The sequence below is a fragment of the Lissotriton helveticus genome, chromosome 4_1, assembly GCF_964261635.1.
Source record: "Lissotriton helveticus chromosome 4_1, aLisHel1.1, whole genome shotgun sequence".
Taxonomy (NCBI): domain Eukaryota; kingdom Metazoa; phylum Chordata; class Amphibia; order Caudata; family Salamandridae; genus Lissotriton; species Lissotriton helveticus.
In genome coordinates this window covers 1,104,339,226-1,104,356,862 of record NC_136063.1, presented here as the reverse complement: position 1 = coordinate 1,104,356,862, position 17,637 = coordinate 1,104,339,226, and the positions used below count along the sequence as shown (strand labels likewise).

Below are 17,637 nucleotides of genomic sequence, written 5' to 3'. Positions count from 1 at the left end.
TATTGCCACTTGTGGTTCTCTCAGCCTTATTAGCATGCATATCTTCCTCCTGGTACACTTGAGAGGTTGCTGAATAATCCCATAGGAGACGTTTCTCTACTTTAGTGTGTTTCCTCTTTTTCATAGTAGACTCTTTACCGGAGGTGCTTATGCCTGACTCTGTGCCTTCATCTTCCTCTGTACTTGATTCTGCCGATGACAGTGACTCAGAGTCTTCGTTTACAGAAAAGAACTCTCCCTCTCCTTCTAGGGATGTACATTCTCCCCCATGGGGCTGTTTTGTTACATTAGTCCCCTCCTCAAGGCTTGTTTTTGTGGAGCTTGCTATATTTTCTCTGCTCCCCCAGGAACCAGTCATTTTACGAGACTCGTTAATTTCTTCCTCTACCAGCATTAGTGCGCCAAGCATATCTGCTGTAGTGTCTCCCCTGGCGTTTATGTTCTTTTTTCCAGCTTTCCCAGCTTTGCCACTGACATTCGCCCCTTTACCTCTGTCTTCCGCTGGCCTTTCATCCTCAGCGTGAGCTCCTGCATGTTCACCGTCCGTCTGCGGTGTTACAGCCTTCTGTGCCTCTCTCCGCGCTGCCTCGGCCCGTTGCCTAGCAACCACCTTCGCGTCTTCCGTGTACGAGTCAGTTGCGTCCTCGAGGACGTTTCCAGCAGCAGCAGCAGCATCGGGAGTATCGACGTCCTGATTTTGGGAGATACTCGGGTTTCCTGCGTCTACAGACTCTGTTGCTGGCTCCAAGAATTTTCCCGCTAACATCTCTGCCACGGTGGGTTGACGCATAATGATGTCCCGAGCCTTTTGCTCGTCTCCCTTCGCCGGCTGTGAAATGCTTTTACCCGCCATGCTAGTTACTTTTCCATTCGCATTCGGTTTCCGCATGTCACTCTTCTTACTTTTTTCCGCTGTTGGAGGAATTAATTTTCTAATCGCTCCTGTGCTCCTTGCTGGCAGGGGATCCCCTTTCCCACTACCAGCTCCCCCTGTCTTCATTGCACCCGGGGTATCGGGGGGTTTCCTTGTTCTGTCATTTACTTTTTCTGTATTGGCCATACGTGTAGGTGGTTTAGGAGCCATATGCCAGTGCGTTTTGCCAAAGTGCAACAGTCCTTTCTTCAGCAATCTCCAAACCTGCCCAATCCGTAGCAGTTCCTTCTTGAGTAATAATCTTTCAAACCAGCAACGCCCGGTCTCCATTAGATCCTTTCTTCATGGGTGGCATAGAATTATCTTCATTCCATTCTTGAGAGAAAGAGAGTGCGACCTCTCAGCAGAACAGCCCGGCGGCCATCTTGCCCCTGGCCCTGATGGGCCCCACGTTTGGGACGCCAATTGTGGAAAAAGGGTCAGGCAGATCAGGTCGATTACCCCTTTTCAAGATTTGCCCGGCGTTAGCCGCCTCTCACCCAACTCACTGTTACCAAATAAAGAGGCAGGCGCTGGAGACTGGAAGGCAGGAAACAGGAGTTTATTCCGACGGAGCAGAACACGTCAAATCAGACAACAGGGTATCTTCTCGAGGTGCTCTAACAACATCTCTGAGGCCTGGCCTCTTATACACTGGTTTATTACTTTATTACATATAACACATTCTTGGTAATGCTTTGATGTACGGAAAGACATTCCTGGAATCCCCGCTTCAGGCCCATTCCCACACATATCTACAGTAGAGGTCCCCACCCAAATCTCAGCATGATGGCTATCGCGCAGCTGGACATTCCGCTGGGAACAGGAATGCGGGCGGTCGGTCGGATCTAGGGGTGTGAAGGCATTGATTAATCACCGCTCCTCTGATGTGAGGCGAGGTCCTACTGTAGGGAGCAAATAAACTGCATCTGTTGGGCTAGGTGATGGCCTGGGATCAGGCCGGGCAATCGGGCAGGGAGGAAGAGGTTATCAAAGGGCCTGTTCTATGGGTGGGATGAAAGAGCGAGGGGGCAGGGGGTTCAGCACGGGATGTGGCTTTGAGACAGGGTCGTGTTTAGAGGTGCGTTTATGACCCGAGCAGGAGAGACCGGGGGCTGTCAGGGCGCGGGGGAATACTTGCGAGGCTGGGGAGTGAGGGGGAGAGACGCGCAGGCTATTGGCAGTGGGCGGAGAGGTCATGACACACAAAATGGCTGCCACCTATGTTCGTGAGGGGGCCTAAAAGGGGACAAGATGGCGTGGCCACTGTTTCGTGACTTTCGCTTTACTTTCAATAGTGGCGATGGTGAACATAAATGAACGCCGCTTATGTACATATACATTGTCATTTTCCACATGGGCTACGATCCTCTTTACCACAGACCACCGAGTTAAAGTCTCCACCCACAATTAAAATACCCTCTGGGAGTCCCAGCACTATCTCCCCCAGGTCTGCAAATGTCGTAGTTTGTAAGCCAGGCGGGTCATAGACAGAAAGTATGGAGGTCGTCTTCCCCTCCCATCTGCCGGTGACGACAGCATATCTACCTCTATCATCTAGAGCGGTCACGTCTATTGCAAGGGGGAGGGAGTTTCTGACTAGAATCCCCGCCCCTCTCGACCCAGTGGTGAATCCGGAATGGGCGACCAAACGATACCCTCGGCGATTCATTGCACGACATGTGTTCCCAATCAAATGCGTTACCTGTAACAACACCACATCAGGAGAAGAACGTTTCAGGAACTGCGACACTATACCCCGTTTGATCCTATCTCCCAGGCCATTGATATTCCAACTGACAACCCTCAGCCCCCTACCCCCCATCCCAACAGTAAGGATCGACTCCCCCTTCCAGCGAAGCGGACATCAGAATCAAAGTAAATCGTAAAACATTGCCTTTAAACCCAACAAAACCGAACAATGTGTCCCATCCCACCCCCAAGAAAACTCCTTGAACATATCCCCCCACCCTGCACCCCTGCGCTAGTCCAAAGAACCACCCCAACTTGCAGTGTGCTTGTCGCCCTCACAAGAAACTAATCTACAAAAAGAAGAAGAACCCCAGGAGGAGGAAGAGGTCCGTACCCCCCCGCCATCTCCAGCTCAGCAAACATATTCATGAACATAGAAAGTCATCAAACCGCTGCTGCGAAGTCCATTCCCTTTGTGTGCCGGTTGTCACCTCTCACTCCTGATCATGCAGGCCACCCCCTGCGCCCTCCGAGTGATCCGGGCGATCTCGACGCGATGGTAAAGTGTCTAGCCAGTCACTGACGACCCCAGGCCGATCAAAGAAAAGTGTTTGCTCGTTGTGTTCTACTCGAAGTCGGGCAGGAAAGAGCATAGAATATTTAATTCCCATGTCCCGCATCCTCCGCTTGACCCCCATAAAGTCCATTCTCTGCTTCTGGACCGCTTGGGTAAAGTCTGGGTAAAAGCTAATAGTGGCATTCTCAAATTTCGTGGGACCTCCATTCCGCGATGCCTGTAGAATGGCATCCCTGTCCCTGAAGTTGATAATCCGAGCTATTATGGGTCGTGGCGGAGTGCCTGGCTTATGAGCTCCACCCGGAACACGGTGAGCGCGCTCAACTGCAAAAAAGTTACTGAGGCCTTTGGGGGCCAAATGGTTCAATATCCGGTCCTCCACGAGGAGATCCGTGGTCATCTCAGAGGACTTCTCCGGAACCCCAATAATGCGGCCATTGTTGCGCCTTGCACGACTCTCGGAGTCTTCCAGCCGGCGGGCGAACAAGTCGTTAGTGGAGCGTAGATTACGGACCTCAGTTTGAAGATCAGACACGTCGGTTGTAAGACTGGCGGTCTTGATGTCCAAGGACTTGACCCGTTCATTGGTCTTCGCCAGGTCGGTCCTAAGCAAGTTAACGTCGATCGCCACCGTGTCCAACTTCGAGGCCAGCGTCTCATACTGCTGGCCCATGGAAGTCTTAATCCCTGCAATGGCCCTCATGACGTCTCGCAAGGTCAGCTCCGCCGTCGACGCAGAACCATCTCCGGTCTCGTCTGGTGTGTTTCCCGCGCCACCGGGGGATCCTTTAGGACGGGTGTAGCGGTCCATGTTAGATTGAGTGGCACTCCCTCGGTGCGTGACCTTGGTCGTCCGCTTATCGCTTTCAGGTTTGCCCGTCATGGTGTGCGACGTGCCCCTGAGGGCCCTTTGAGACCTGGTATGAAGGACTTCTCTTCAGGTCAATCTCAGAAAAGTCTAAAACACGGAGAGTGGTGGGCCAGCGTACAAGCCAAGTGTAGACCTTAGGAGACTGAAGCGAGATGGAAACTGGGTTCAGCCCAGAGAGTCCGAAAACGAAACCGAAAGTACCTCGGGGGCACAAGACAACCTCCACCGTCCGTTGTTGTTCAATTACCACCCGGGCACTTCGGGGACCAGAGTCCCAGGCTGCTCCCCGGTGTAGGCCGGCAACTTTTCAAATGGAGTAAGTCCGGTTCCCGGCATCCAAATCAAATTCGGAAAAGAGCATTTAGGTCAGCAGGGTCATATCTTCAATAACCCGTCATCTGTGGCAGGATTAGTGGCAGGATATATGCGGGAGGCGGCGAGGGTCTCGGGAGCTCTGTGCCAACGCGACCATCTTAGATGCGCGCTAAGCTCCTCCTCGTGCTCATTCCCTTTTAACGAAAATTATTTTCTTGTAAATCTCGTTGACGAATATTATGACCTGTTAATTTATTCCTTTAAAAAAAAAGATTTTATAATGTACAGTTTGTAACCTGGGCTATATATTATGTTTGATTGACTTTTGCAGGATCATTGTGTATTCTGTTTTTATCAGTGGATTTGTTTTTTTTTTTAGCATGCTTATGGTTTTGTTTAACCGAATAAAGTGATTTTGACTGACTAACTGTTTGAACACATAGGCTTATGATTTACCCTACATGACTGGTATTCTGGGTTTATTATCTTTATGAAACTGATTCTACGATGTAAAGAAATTATTCTTTTCTGTAGATGCCTGATTAAGGAAGAGACAATAATGGCATGACTAAATCGTTTTAGGCCGTGAATTGTTCTAAAATATTTAATAATATATTTTTTTTAAAGGCAATGGCTTGCCTGTCACTTTTATCAAAATCAAATGTCAATGGTTTGAAAAATAGAAAAAGGAAATTCATTCTGGAGTCTCTTTATAAGTGCTGGTTAGCAAATCTTACTGTTTCAACACTACAACAAGCAATCTGGCAACATGTTTTTCTCCAAGAAAAAATGTGGATTTACTTTATCCACATTGGTAGATAACCAGATAAAAGCGGAAAACCACATGCTTATTTGTGCTTCTCTCGATGGTTGATTCTTTCCTATTTTGGAAAGCTTAATAAACTTGGTTAACGATTCATAGCAATGCTGCCCAATGATGTATGAAGTAATCTGTCTATCAATCAAGTTATGGAATGGTGAAAATAGGGGTTTTAGACAGGTTAAATTGTTCAACAAGTTAAAACTAAGAAGATGTTATGACTGATAATTCATTTCTAAAAGCTTTTTGAGCGGGTTATATGATATAAGTTGAGTGCCACCAGAGAAGATGTGAACTTTCTAAATATTGTATGTAAATAGCTGCTCTTCCTCTTTACAAAAAGTACGCTTCGCATGCAGGCACATGTCAGAGCTTACTTTGATTCAAGACACTTAAGTGTTATTTTAAGGCTGTCTTTTGTTAACAAACATTAAAATATGCTGCTTTGAATTTGGTGAAAAGTGTGGGTTTCTCTTTGTTGCTCGGATCAAACAAGTGAGAAGCATGATATTCATTCAGCTACATCAGTTATAATAGTTCATAGTCTAAATGCAGTAGGATAATTCTACAACTAACCCTTTGTATTCTGTTGGTATGACGTTTGACTTTGAACGGTATATGTACACTGATTATATCACCCCAGACTCTTGGAGGACATGCATTTGTAGTGAATGCCGCAATTAGGATGATAATTTAAAAATTTGCAAATGAACATAATGCTGGCTCAGTAAACAGCACTTTTCAAAAAGCATCTCAAATGATCACAGCCTCCTTCAGATGATTCATGAAATGGCCGAACTCTTATTTCCTATAACCTTTCTATTGTATTTCCTAAAAACATAAATATATATATTTTTTAAATCTATTTATCCTATTAGTCTCATCAACTCTGATTTAATATTTGTCAAGATTTTAGTTAATAGGATAAATCAGCGTGTATCGCATGTTTCTCATCACTATCTTAAGCGTTGTCTGCCATGACTGGATTGGTCAAACAGCATCCATAGTTTCTCTGCTTCAAAAAGCCATACAGCTGCTAGTTACTTTGCCAGTGTGGATTTTGAAGGTGAAAACTCATTTGATCATGTTTGCTAGGATAATGAGATTTATGTGATAGTTTTTTTAAATTCGTACAATGTCATATTGAACCAAGGTACCAGTGGCACCGATTTAACAGCAGAAGAAACTGGGCAGAGTTTTTCCCTTTCCACCATTGTATCGCTATCCTTGCAGTAAACCTGCTTCATCTCAATAAGCATTGTGATTTATGATAAACTCTAAGGAGCTAATTTGTAATTGATATTGTGAGAAAACAGGCTTTTTGCAGGTTTCCTCTAACTGTTTGACCCATTTTGGACTGCTCTCTGTATCGACTTCGAGAATGCACTGATGTCTAGACCTCAGTGATAGTGTTCTTTCCTTTTCAAAACTGGGTGTTTAATTGGGTGTCTTCCTTATAAACCCCTAGTATATGGTAATCAGGTACCCGGGCATGTAAGCCTAGCTGTCCATACAAGAGCTGCAGCACTGATTGTGTCAATCAGTGTGTGACAAAGTGAAAACACGGCTTTTAGCTGCCATTGCAGACTGGAAAGACTGTGCATGCACTGCATACACGACTTTGCCACTACCAGTGGTGACTAGTGTCAAAGTACACAAGTTCCTTAATTTTAAGGCAGGCCTATGAAGCCCTAAGGCAAGAAACTGTATATTGTTAGGACAGACATATTTTTGATATGCCAAATATTTTTGATATGCCTGTACAGCAAAACTGTGTAGTTTTGGTGTTTTCTGAGGGCAGTTAAATAGTCTTGGACGCATTGGGATGCAAACCGTTAACCATGCAATGACCGTATAACTCCTGACAGAGGCTACCTAACCATGTCATGTAAGGTATCAAATTAAAGGGGAAAATAAATGTGACTCCATAGTGCTTTCGACATTTATGTCAAATTCCATTTCTTTTTTTAAAACAAAATTTTATTGGTTTTTTTTTTCACACAGCATATGACCGCAATTACATGACCCACTCTGTCTAACCCCCTTAAGGAAACCCCCCTGGTAACATTTTCAGGGCAAGGGTCAGGAAACATTTGTCAAATTCAATGCTGGACACTTGCGAAAGGTGCCACTCCTTGACCCAGCTGGTCCAGTGACTTTGCAAAGACACTGGGACTGAAACAGGGTTCTGCCTGCCTGTGGAGACATGTAAGCGACTCTCAGGCCAGGAACAAAGGCTGTTGCTGCACTGTAGGTGTGACCCCCTCCATACAGGATTGCCTGAAAAGGGTGTTAGCCCGAATGGCAGGTATCAAAGGTGACGCCACCTTTGAAGGGTTTCTGCAACAACACTCCCACACAGGAAGCCTTTTGTATCCACTAGACAAGGTAGAGCCAGGGTGAAGGAAGGGAAAACTTGTTTCAGAACCAGTTTTCTGTGGGCGTGCAGACCATGGTAGCTACACTCCCAGAAGTGGGCTTCAAGGTCTTTGCACTCAAGGAAGACTTCAGCCATGTTGGTTGAGGCATGCAAGTTGCACTCTGGGATAGCCAGATGCCACACATCACCCGAACTGTGCCACCAGATAGGAGGAGACCTACTAGCCCATTGACTAGTGACCGCATTGGCTCCTGTGGGTAATTTGCTGGGATATAATGGGAGCTGGATTTGGAACCAAGACTGGAAGAAGACTACTTTGCACCCGTTGGAAGCCCACATGAAGAGGCTGCGATGTCAGAGTGACTGCACCTGCTGCACTTTGGGCTAGTGGAGTTTGGACCCTGCTCTGCATGCCTGGCTCCGGGAAATGTTGATTCCCAGCCCCAATCCGAAGGTCAGGTGGGTGGCCCCCAGAATGGCGCTGGGGACAGTAAAGCTGGAAGAGCCCAAACTGCCTTTCTGGTAGTCACCGCAGCTGTTTTGCTGCTAATAGATGCAGGGCAATTCAACAGACAATTTGGAGATAGCCAAAATTTGCACCCGAATCTGCTGGATGCATGGGTATTGGTTGTGACTGCTGCATCGGCAGCACTTTGACCCATGCAAAGAGGACTTCGGACACCCTGAGATCCATGGGCAGAGTTGCCTCACCCACATGGACCGCTCAGGATGTGGAGCATCCATTGTGCATCTTTAAGCCTGCATCCCTCAGCATCAGAACCACTGCAAAGAAGTCAATGGCGGTTGTCCTATAAAGTTTGAAACTCTCTAAAACACTCTGGTTGCCAGGTAACTATCCAAAGATTCATTTTAGGCCTCCTAGACCTCTATGCTATCAGATTTGGTAGCCCAACCTGGGTTGGAGTCGCAGAAGTCGTGTTACAAACTTTGTATACTTTACAAAGTTTTGACTTGCTAGTGCTTGTTTGCGGTTGATGTCAAACATTTTAAATGCGTTAAAACTTCATATCTCTGGAATCCTCCGGTGGATTGTGGTCGTCAAGGACACTAAAAATCCATAAATAATGCTATCAGTTTTTAATAAAATGCTGTTGTGCCTCTTTCTTGTTCCTTGACTTTCTTATTCCGTTGTTTGGTACTGTTTTTTTTTTTTTGTGTGTAAATATTTTACTTAGAAGAAAAGCCTGCGTACAACAAAACGCAGCTTCAAGAATCAGTATGCAGAGTCAAGGTAAGTAAGCAACACATCAATGCCAAAGGGGAAAAGCAAAAATCTGGATATAATCATGCACCATATTATGTAACGGTGATTGCTCTTATGCTTATGGGGAATAAAATGGGGAACCGGTGTGAATAGGCAACAAATCAGCCTCTTCAAAAGAATCAGGCCCAATGTTACCTCCCCTCTCACGCCATCTCTCCTCCCAGTTTAGCATGAATATATATAATGTGATATTCAACAGGGGATCAATAACCGTTAGGGGTCTCCCAGCCAAATTTATCAGGGTGTCACTCAGCCAGGGCCAACGGGTAATTCATCTTAATCAAGTAGTCCTCCCACTGCTCCAACCTCCCATCTCTGGCTCATGTGTCAGCCCATATTGAGAGCTATGCTGAGTCCCACTGAACTACATCCGTCTGCCATGCTGTGATTGAGGGGGCAGTCTCTGCTTTCCAGGACATAACAATACAATGCTTTGTGAGGACAAGTGCCAAACCTTGGAAGCTCATTGACTGTTTTGTCTTTATTGTAACCATGTTCTGGATTCAATGAGCAGGGTCACGGGTAGGATGGAATTCATAACAGCAGAAATACAAGCGATCACCGATTCCCAGTAATCTGAGATCATTGGGCATACCCACAGTATATGAAGAAAGTCCGCACTGACCTTTTGGCATCTGGGACATTTTGTGCCGGCACTAAGTTCCATAAATAACTGAATAGCCCATCTCAAGCTTGCTGTACTCTGCATAAATTCTAGTGGCCCAGTCACTCGCGACAATATCTCTCTCGGAGTCCCCCATTCTACCAGCCACCTCACCTAGGGCCGAATACAACAGAAACTGTCCTGGACGCTGACTGCCCCCCTTCATCAGGTCCTCGAACATGCGTACTGTACCTTCTACCACCAAATCTCCCTACGTCGTATACTCGCCACAGTCCAGGCATCTGTCGAGTGAAGCACTGTCAGAGACGTACGTGGCGAGGGCTCCAACAAGGGCAAACTGGGTGTGTATGATACACCCCTCAGTTCTCGATGCATATATTTTATCCAACACTATACTACCACCTTCACCAAAACATTCGACATCAAGCGATAGGAGGGACATGTTAGGAACCACCCCAATAGGGAGCCATATCTCAGATCAAGGACCCAGGATGTCTCTTTCGGGACACGATATGTCATGTAGCCAGCTTAGTTGCAATTGAAGTTGACCTTTGGCGCAATAAAGCTCATAATTAGGAGCCCTTAAGCCTCCCACTTCCAATGCTGGAGTCATCATCCTGATCACAACCCTCTGTCTCCCAGCACTGAAGATCAGGGAGATGAGCAGTCACCGGAGTTCCAAAAGAATGGTTTCTTCAGAATCACTAGGAGTGCTGCAAAAAAGTAAATGAGTCAGTGAAGAATTAACATCTTTGCTATGGACACTGTACGCATAGGAGACGGTGGTAACTGTGTCCAAAAGGGCAGTGATTGCCAGATTGAGGTGAGCACCTTACAGAGGTTACAATCTATAAGATCTCATTCCAAGTAGTAAACGTGGATCCCTAAATATTTGAAAGTATCAAATGCCCAACTCGGGGGTGAGTTTACACCTGGAGTATACAGAGACTCAGGCATTTGCAGCAGTGGGCAAAGGCACTATTTTCACCAACTGATCTGGAGTCCAGACACGTGGCCAAAGTCTTTCAAAGCCGACATGACTTCCTGTAAAAGCGATGGGTCTGCTTTCAAATAAATCTGGATCTCATCGGCATGCGTTGAAACTGTCTGCGAGTGATTTGCAACCCGGTATCCCCATGCGATTGCTCTCTCCCATAATAGACAAGCAAGCGGTTCTATAGCCATGGCAAACAACAAGAGAGACTGGGCATCCCTGCCTAGTCTTGTGTTCAATGGGAAAACTCTCTGAAATAATATCACCTGTGTGTACCCTCTCCATTGGTAGTTATAAAGGACCTGAATCCACCTGTGAAACCCTGCGCAAAATCCCAGCCTCTGCAGGGCACCCTGAAGGTAGTTCCATCCTGGGCATCCAACACCTTCTCTATGTCTAAGGAGGCCACCCAACCTTGAGTGTCTGTTCTGCAAGCCCAGTCCCTGATACTAAATAAACAACTGATATATAGGAATGTGTGTCCTGCCCGTAATAAACCCTTTCTGGTCTGGGTGGATCACTGTATGCACCATTGGGGTCAATCTATTCGCCAAAACCTTCCCCAACACCTTGTAGTCCAGGTTGAGTAGAGCGAGTGGCCGATAGGAAGCCACCTTGTGTAGGTCTCTTTCGGGTTTCGGAAGTACTGTGATCCGGGCTACTTGCATGCTTTCTGAGAGGTTACCACCATCCCTGGCTTATCAGAAGACCAAAGGGAACACTGGGTGGTAGGAAATGTGTGCCGGCATGGTGATCCCAAACAGAAATGGGAGGGAAATGTGATTTTTTTATTTTTTTTTTTTTTTTTTTTTACAAAGATTGAGGCTTGCAAGGGATTCAAAGGAGTCACACACATAAGTCCCCCCCATCATGGATTCCCTGGGGTGTCTAGTTTTAAAACATTTACAGGTTTGCTAGGATTTGCTATGTGCCGGCTGAGCTAGGATCCGAAATACACAGGTAGGCACATTGGGAAAAAGGGTCTATTTTCACTGGAAAAAATTATGTGTCCATGTTGCTTTTTGACCCATTTCCGGTGGTGACCTCTAGGCCTACCCACACCGGTGAGGTACCATTTTTATTGGGAGACTTAGGTGAACACAGAGTAGTAGAACAAGTGTTATTACTAGATGTCTTTCTATGCATTCCTTCCTTCCAAACATAAGACCGTGTGTAAAAAAAGAAGACATTTTGAAAAAGGCCCCTTAATTCACATGCTAGTATGGCTACCCACAAATTCAGAGATGTGCGAATAACCACTGCTTCTAAACTCCATTTCTAGTTCCCATTTCGGAAATACCTATTTTTCACTCTTTATATTTTACCAAATGAATTGCTGTATACCCAGTGCACAATGAAAAAACATTGCAAGGTGCAGCTCAGTTATTGTCTCTAGGTACCTCGGGTTCTTGGTGAACCTACAAGCCCGAAATATATCCCCACAACCAGAAGGGTCCTGCGAACATAGCTGTGTACTGCTTTATAAAATCTAACATATTTAGAAGAAGTTAAAAGTGAAAAAGTAGGGAGTGAAAATATAGGCACAAATGGCTGGGTTTTTTTTCACCTCAATTTCAATATTTTGTTATTTCAATTGTTACTTTCTATAGGAAAACATTGAAGGAGCTACAGAAATGACCCCTTGCTGAATTCAGAAATCTGTCTTCTTTACAGAAATGTATAGCTTTCCAGGATCCAATATTGCTTTTACACCCATTTCTATCACTAACTGGAAGGAGGCTGAAAGCACAAATGATAGGAAAAATAGGCCATGTCCCAGTAAAATGCCAAAACTGTGTAGAAAAATGTGGTTTTCAGACAAACATCTCCCTGCTCCTGAGAGCTGGGAAGATGGTGATTGTAGCACCGCAACCCCTTCGTTGATACCATTTGCTTCACTTTTTTTCCCCAAGAGGCCCAAAATGTAGCTGTATTTTGCCTAATTTCTCGGTCCAATCCAGGGGATTCCACAACCCTGGGTACCTTTAGAATCTTCTGGATGTTGGAAGAAAAGGATGCAAATTTGGTGTGGATACCTCACGTGGACAAAAATGTTTGGGGGCCTAAGCGCAAACTACCTCAAATAGCCAAAAAAGGGTGTGGCACAGGGGGGAAAAGGCCTGGCAGCGAAAAGGTTATAGGCTTTATTGAAATGAATGTCCGGATCTAGTGCAGATAATGTTTATATTTAAATATTAAAAATAAACACATCAGTGGCAATGAAAGCAATTAAAAAGGTAAAATGTAAAACAAAGTGAAACATTGTGATAGTATTTTAGTAATTAATTGCATGACTGTTAAATTCAGGTTTTGATAAACCACCCCTCCCTTCCAACCCCTAGCTAAGATTTCTTAGCGCCCAAGTGTTTTCATGAGTTTCTTTAGGTGGCATCTAGCTTTCATACCTTAGATGAACAACAGGCCTGTTGTTTAACCCCTTCAACGAGGATGACCAAGCCAGCTCGTCATGGGCGTTACCTGCGCTACGCGGATGACGAGCTGGCTTTGTCACAAACCGCGCATTTTTTAAATTCCAGCGCACAGCAGGAAAACGCGGTAGCGCGGTAGAGGTTAACTAGCTTCTGTACTTGAAGAAGATTGCTTTCTATCTGTTATGGCGCTCCTGAGCTGATAGACTTTCTTGCTCGCTAGAGAAGTTTGCAGGTCAGCTTGCATAAATCTCCTAAGAACCTGGAGATTCCTCTGTGCCTAGTACGTGCCCATACCAGGCTTAAATACACTTTTCTGATTATTTTTAAAAGAGCAGACTCTGTGATGAATTATGTAAGATGCAGAAATTGCCATATTCATTTGTTACATCTTCAGTAAATTCTACCACACATTACAAATCACATTAATACTTATATAAGAATGCTCGATGATGCAAAAATTTGTGCTTAGATTGACATACAAAGAATTAATTATTGCCTTTAGAGTTGAGGGCCACAATCACAAAATGTTTTAGAATGTATTTCAAGCCTTAAATAAATCTGTCATTTTTTTTTCTTTTATTTAATACTTTTGTTTCATTTTTATTTCCCTGAAATAATGTCTAAGGCTCCCAGTTTCCCGTTTTTACAGATTTGTACAGCTAAATACAGACAAAAAACCATCTATTTTTCTGTCTGTTTTTATTTGTAAACATCGATAAAAACAGAAATGTGTTTGTTTTTGAGTGATTTTAAATACAATCAATTATGACTACCAGGCCAATACCTGTGTGGGTTACCAGATAAGGGAGTCAAATAGGAGAGAACATTTCCTAATGAGGCTTTAAAATCAGCAGATGTGTACAAGGTTGATACTAAAATGTACACTTTCACACCAGTGTATCGATTTAGCATTTATGGTTATATTATGTAAACCTGTCAGGTGTCCAAGTATGAGTGTACATTTATTGATTAAATAAAGTTGGAAATATACTAGTCCCGGCTTACCTTTTTTCACAAAACCCAAAATAAATATGGCTAAATACAGAAATAATTATCAAAAGATAACCAAAAATACAGATGGCAATGTTAAAAAAGAAAAAAAATACCATAAAGCCATGAGCCTTAGTAATGTCTTAGAAAATTCGCTCCTGGGATTACAGGTGGTAGCAAGCTAATCCCATGCCTAATTATTTTGTTTATGTTTCGGTATTTTTACCAATCACACCTATAATGGCTATTTAAATCATTATTTTTTATATTTCAATCAGACCTGGGTCGTGCTATTGGAACTAAATCCTTAACTTATTTTTTCTTGTCAATAATAGTCCTTTGTAGCCATTTAAGGTGTATAATTAAGTCTGCATGGGTTGACCTTTTCTCAGTAATGAATCTACAATGTGTGTATTTGATCCATATGTGGACACAAAAATTAATAACATTACAGATACATTTATGGATCACCATAACTTTGTATTTTGGTTTTCAAAAACTTTACTACATGAATTACATGCCCCTCCTTTCAGGTCAGTTTTATGATAGAAAAAAAAATAATCTACAGTTGTAGGTTTTACCTTATGTGCGACCATGACATCCATCTATTTGAATAGTACTAGCATTAGACGTAACATCCGTAGATTGATGTTGCATTAACACGTTTTTAGATTTCCCTATAACTCTTGTTTTATGGGTAGGACCCTTTTTACAAGTCTTTGTTAATGTCTTCCTTCTATGGGTCGCTTTTTTGTTTTATATATGAGGCTCCTATTGATGTAATTCACAACAGTAAGCATAACTAAAATATAAGAACATAAAAAAATCCAATTAAAGGCGTTCATCACAATAAATGTTGATATAAATATGTGTTAAAATAGTTTCAGTCCTTAACTATGTTGCTTGATTCTTTTTTTACTTCTTTTCAGATGTGAAAGGGAAGGCATGTGAAGATCATTGTATATTGCAACATTCTAATAGGCAAGTACATTGGTGTACATATCTATGGTAAAGATTTACAGTGTTATGTTCAAAGGGAAAAGGCTGTATGTGGACCTAGCTACAAAACTGTGATTACAAATGTAAAGGGCTGCTGTGTAGCTGTCGTTAGCATGTGACATGCCGTAGCATCAAGAATTCATTTAAGTCTGCTGCGTTTGTTACACACATCAATTGGTATATCAGAGTAGCAATGGAGAAATTGTATGCGCACAAAGAATAAATTAAAGAAAACAAACATTTATTGTTCCTGAATTTGGTTTCTTTTAAATATATCAAAATTATAATTCAGCTATATGTCTCATCAAAGGAACAATTGATTGCAATACATTTTCTAAGGTGTAGCTGCTTTCCAAAAATGCCTTTTCCAAACCGTTCCAGTTTCATCAACTGTGCCTACCACTTTTGGACTCTGGGCTTAGAAGCATCCTTCAATTTGTGTATTTTAATCTTTTTAACTGTCAGTAAGGCTTTAGGGCCATATGTACATAGAATAGGTACAGTGATTAAATTCAAATCGCTATTCCTCATATGTGCAACTTTTTGGTTCATACTTGCGATTCCTAGTGGGTCGCAAATCGATCTACCTCATAAATATTAATCAGGTAAGTCAAAGTTTGCGACCCATTAGGAATCCCAGCTCAGGTCAGCAGACCACTATGTCTGTGATTGTGTTTTTGTAAAGTTTTTAGGTTTCGCCTCGTCGAAAGCTGCGCCGCGCAGCTTTTCGGCGCAGGCGAAAACCTTTTGTTTACCAGTATGTGGGCTTGTCCCGCCTCTGTTTTCCATTGGCTAGCTCCATAAATGGAGGCTAGCCATTGGAAAACAGAGGCGTCCGTCATTCTGTGAGGCGACTTGTGGGCGTTCCTGAGAATTTTTCTCATCCAGCCCCTTTTAGGACGTCAGTGCGGCGGTGGGCAGGGTTTATTTTTTGGGTCGTCCATGTTTTTTTTGGTCATTCCGCGGCCGACTGCCGCCGGAGGAAGTCCAGGTGAGCACCCCCCTCCCGCTGTCCGTGCCTTTCAGGCCCCCCTCCCGCTGTCCGTGCCTTTCCCGCCCCCCTCCCGCTGTCCGTGCCTTTCCTGCACCCCCCTCCCGCTGTCCGTGCCTTTCCCGCATTTACCGTATGGCCCCTTTTGCAGTGAAGCTAATAGCCTGTTAACTTGGATTGGATGGCTGAAGCCGGGTTGCCTCTGATTGATGTAAATGTAATACCTTCTCTGTTACCAGTGTTCTCGAAGCACCAGAAGATGGTGTATTAAAAGGAGCGAGCGGGAAATGGTACAAAACAGACAGGTGTGGAGGGTGAAGGGGAAATGCAAAAACGTGCAAGATGGCAAACCTTATCCTGTTGATTGTGTAGTGTTTTTAGTTACACGCTCACTGAAACTGTTTTTGATATTCTGCCCGTCCAATACCCTCATTATTTGTACGTTCCAATCTTTGATGTTTAGCCTTTATCTGAAATCTTCCATGTGTATTGTGCATTTCATGCATATCAGCAACTATTTCTACTTTAGTATGCATTTGTTTGCGGCCGACCGCCGCCGGAGGAAGTCCAGGTCCAGGTGAGCACCCCCCTCCCGTTGTCCGTGCCTTTCCCGCCCCCCCTCCCGCTGTCCGTGTGCCCGTTCCCGCCCCCGCCCCCCCTGCTGTCCTTGTGCCTGTTCCCGCCCCCCCTCCCGCCGTCCTTGTGCCTGTTCCCGCCCCCCTCCCGCTGTCCTTGTGCCTGTTCCCACCCCCCCTCCCGCTGCCCTTGTGCCTGTTCCCACCCCCCCTCCCGCTGCCCTTGTGCCCGTTCCCGCCCCCCCCTCCCGCTGTCACGCTGACCATTATTCACCTCCCGCTGGTACACGTATTGTGGCTGTTAATAGCACTAGAGACGTTATGTTTTTTCGCAGCACCTACCGACCCTGTTCCTCGGAAGTCCCAGGCCCCCTGAGATGGACTGTCCTTAGGAGGGCACTGCTGGGAGCACTTCAGTGACTCTCAGGAGGGCAGCGCCAACGGTGATCTCACTGCGCTGCATTATCACCAGAGATGAGTCATGGGTGAGGTGTGTTACCGGGAGAGACAGTGGGACTCTCCGCGGCCTCCCACCCACTCAGCAGTAGCTCTAGCCTGGCCTTGCCCCCCCCCCCTCAGGGTGAGTCACAAGCTGGGCACTCCCACCTTCTTCCAGAGCAACGCCCGGGTGCTGCCCACGGGTTATATCCCAGAATGCAAAATAAGTCCTGGTTGCCACAGTTACGGTTATTGTTATTGTTAGTGTGGTGCTTAATGGAGGCATAGGCCTATACCCATGTGGCCATGTGTTGGGTGGTTTTTGCAGTTACATTCTGAAAATGCATAGTTTTTAATTATGCAAATACGCTGTACCTAGACAAGTAGGCATTGTAGCCACAACAACCCCTCCCTCCACGTTTACTCTCTTGGGACCACCTGAAAGCAATTAAGTTTTGCAATGAACGCTAAGCCAACCAAAAAAAGAGAAACCTAAACCTGCCTAGAGAATTGTATTGCGAACGTACGTTGTCATTTTATTTGGTAGAAATCCCTTTTAAAGTACACCTAAATGCTTTTATTTTTCGTTATGTCTTAGAGTAAAGTTAGAGTTTGCATTTGTTTTGTAGTTTCCATCAACCCATGTCTGTTTCTTGTGAAGTTGGGTGATTTGAAGCAGTGATGTGTACGTAGTTATAGTTTCTAATGACTATAACCGTGTATGTTGTCATAGTGTTTTT

General features: G+C 44.7%; 1 protein-coding gene across 1 annotated transcript in view; it reads left to right on the top strand.

Moving 5' to 3' along the window:
• Window positions 1-17,637, top strand: part of ABITRAM (actin binding transcription modulator) — a 567,965-nt gene that overhangs the window by 144,564 nt on the left and 405,764 nt on the right. The window contains exon 2 of the mRNA XM_078685751.1: window positions 14,824-14,875. Within this exon, the coding sequence (XP_078541877.1) occupies window positions 14,824-14,875 (52 nt within the window). The remainder of the gene's footprint in view (window positions 1-14,823; window positions 14,876-17,637) is intronic.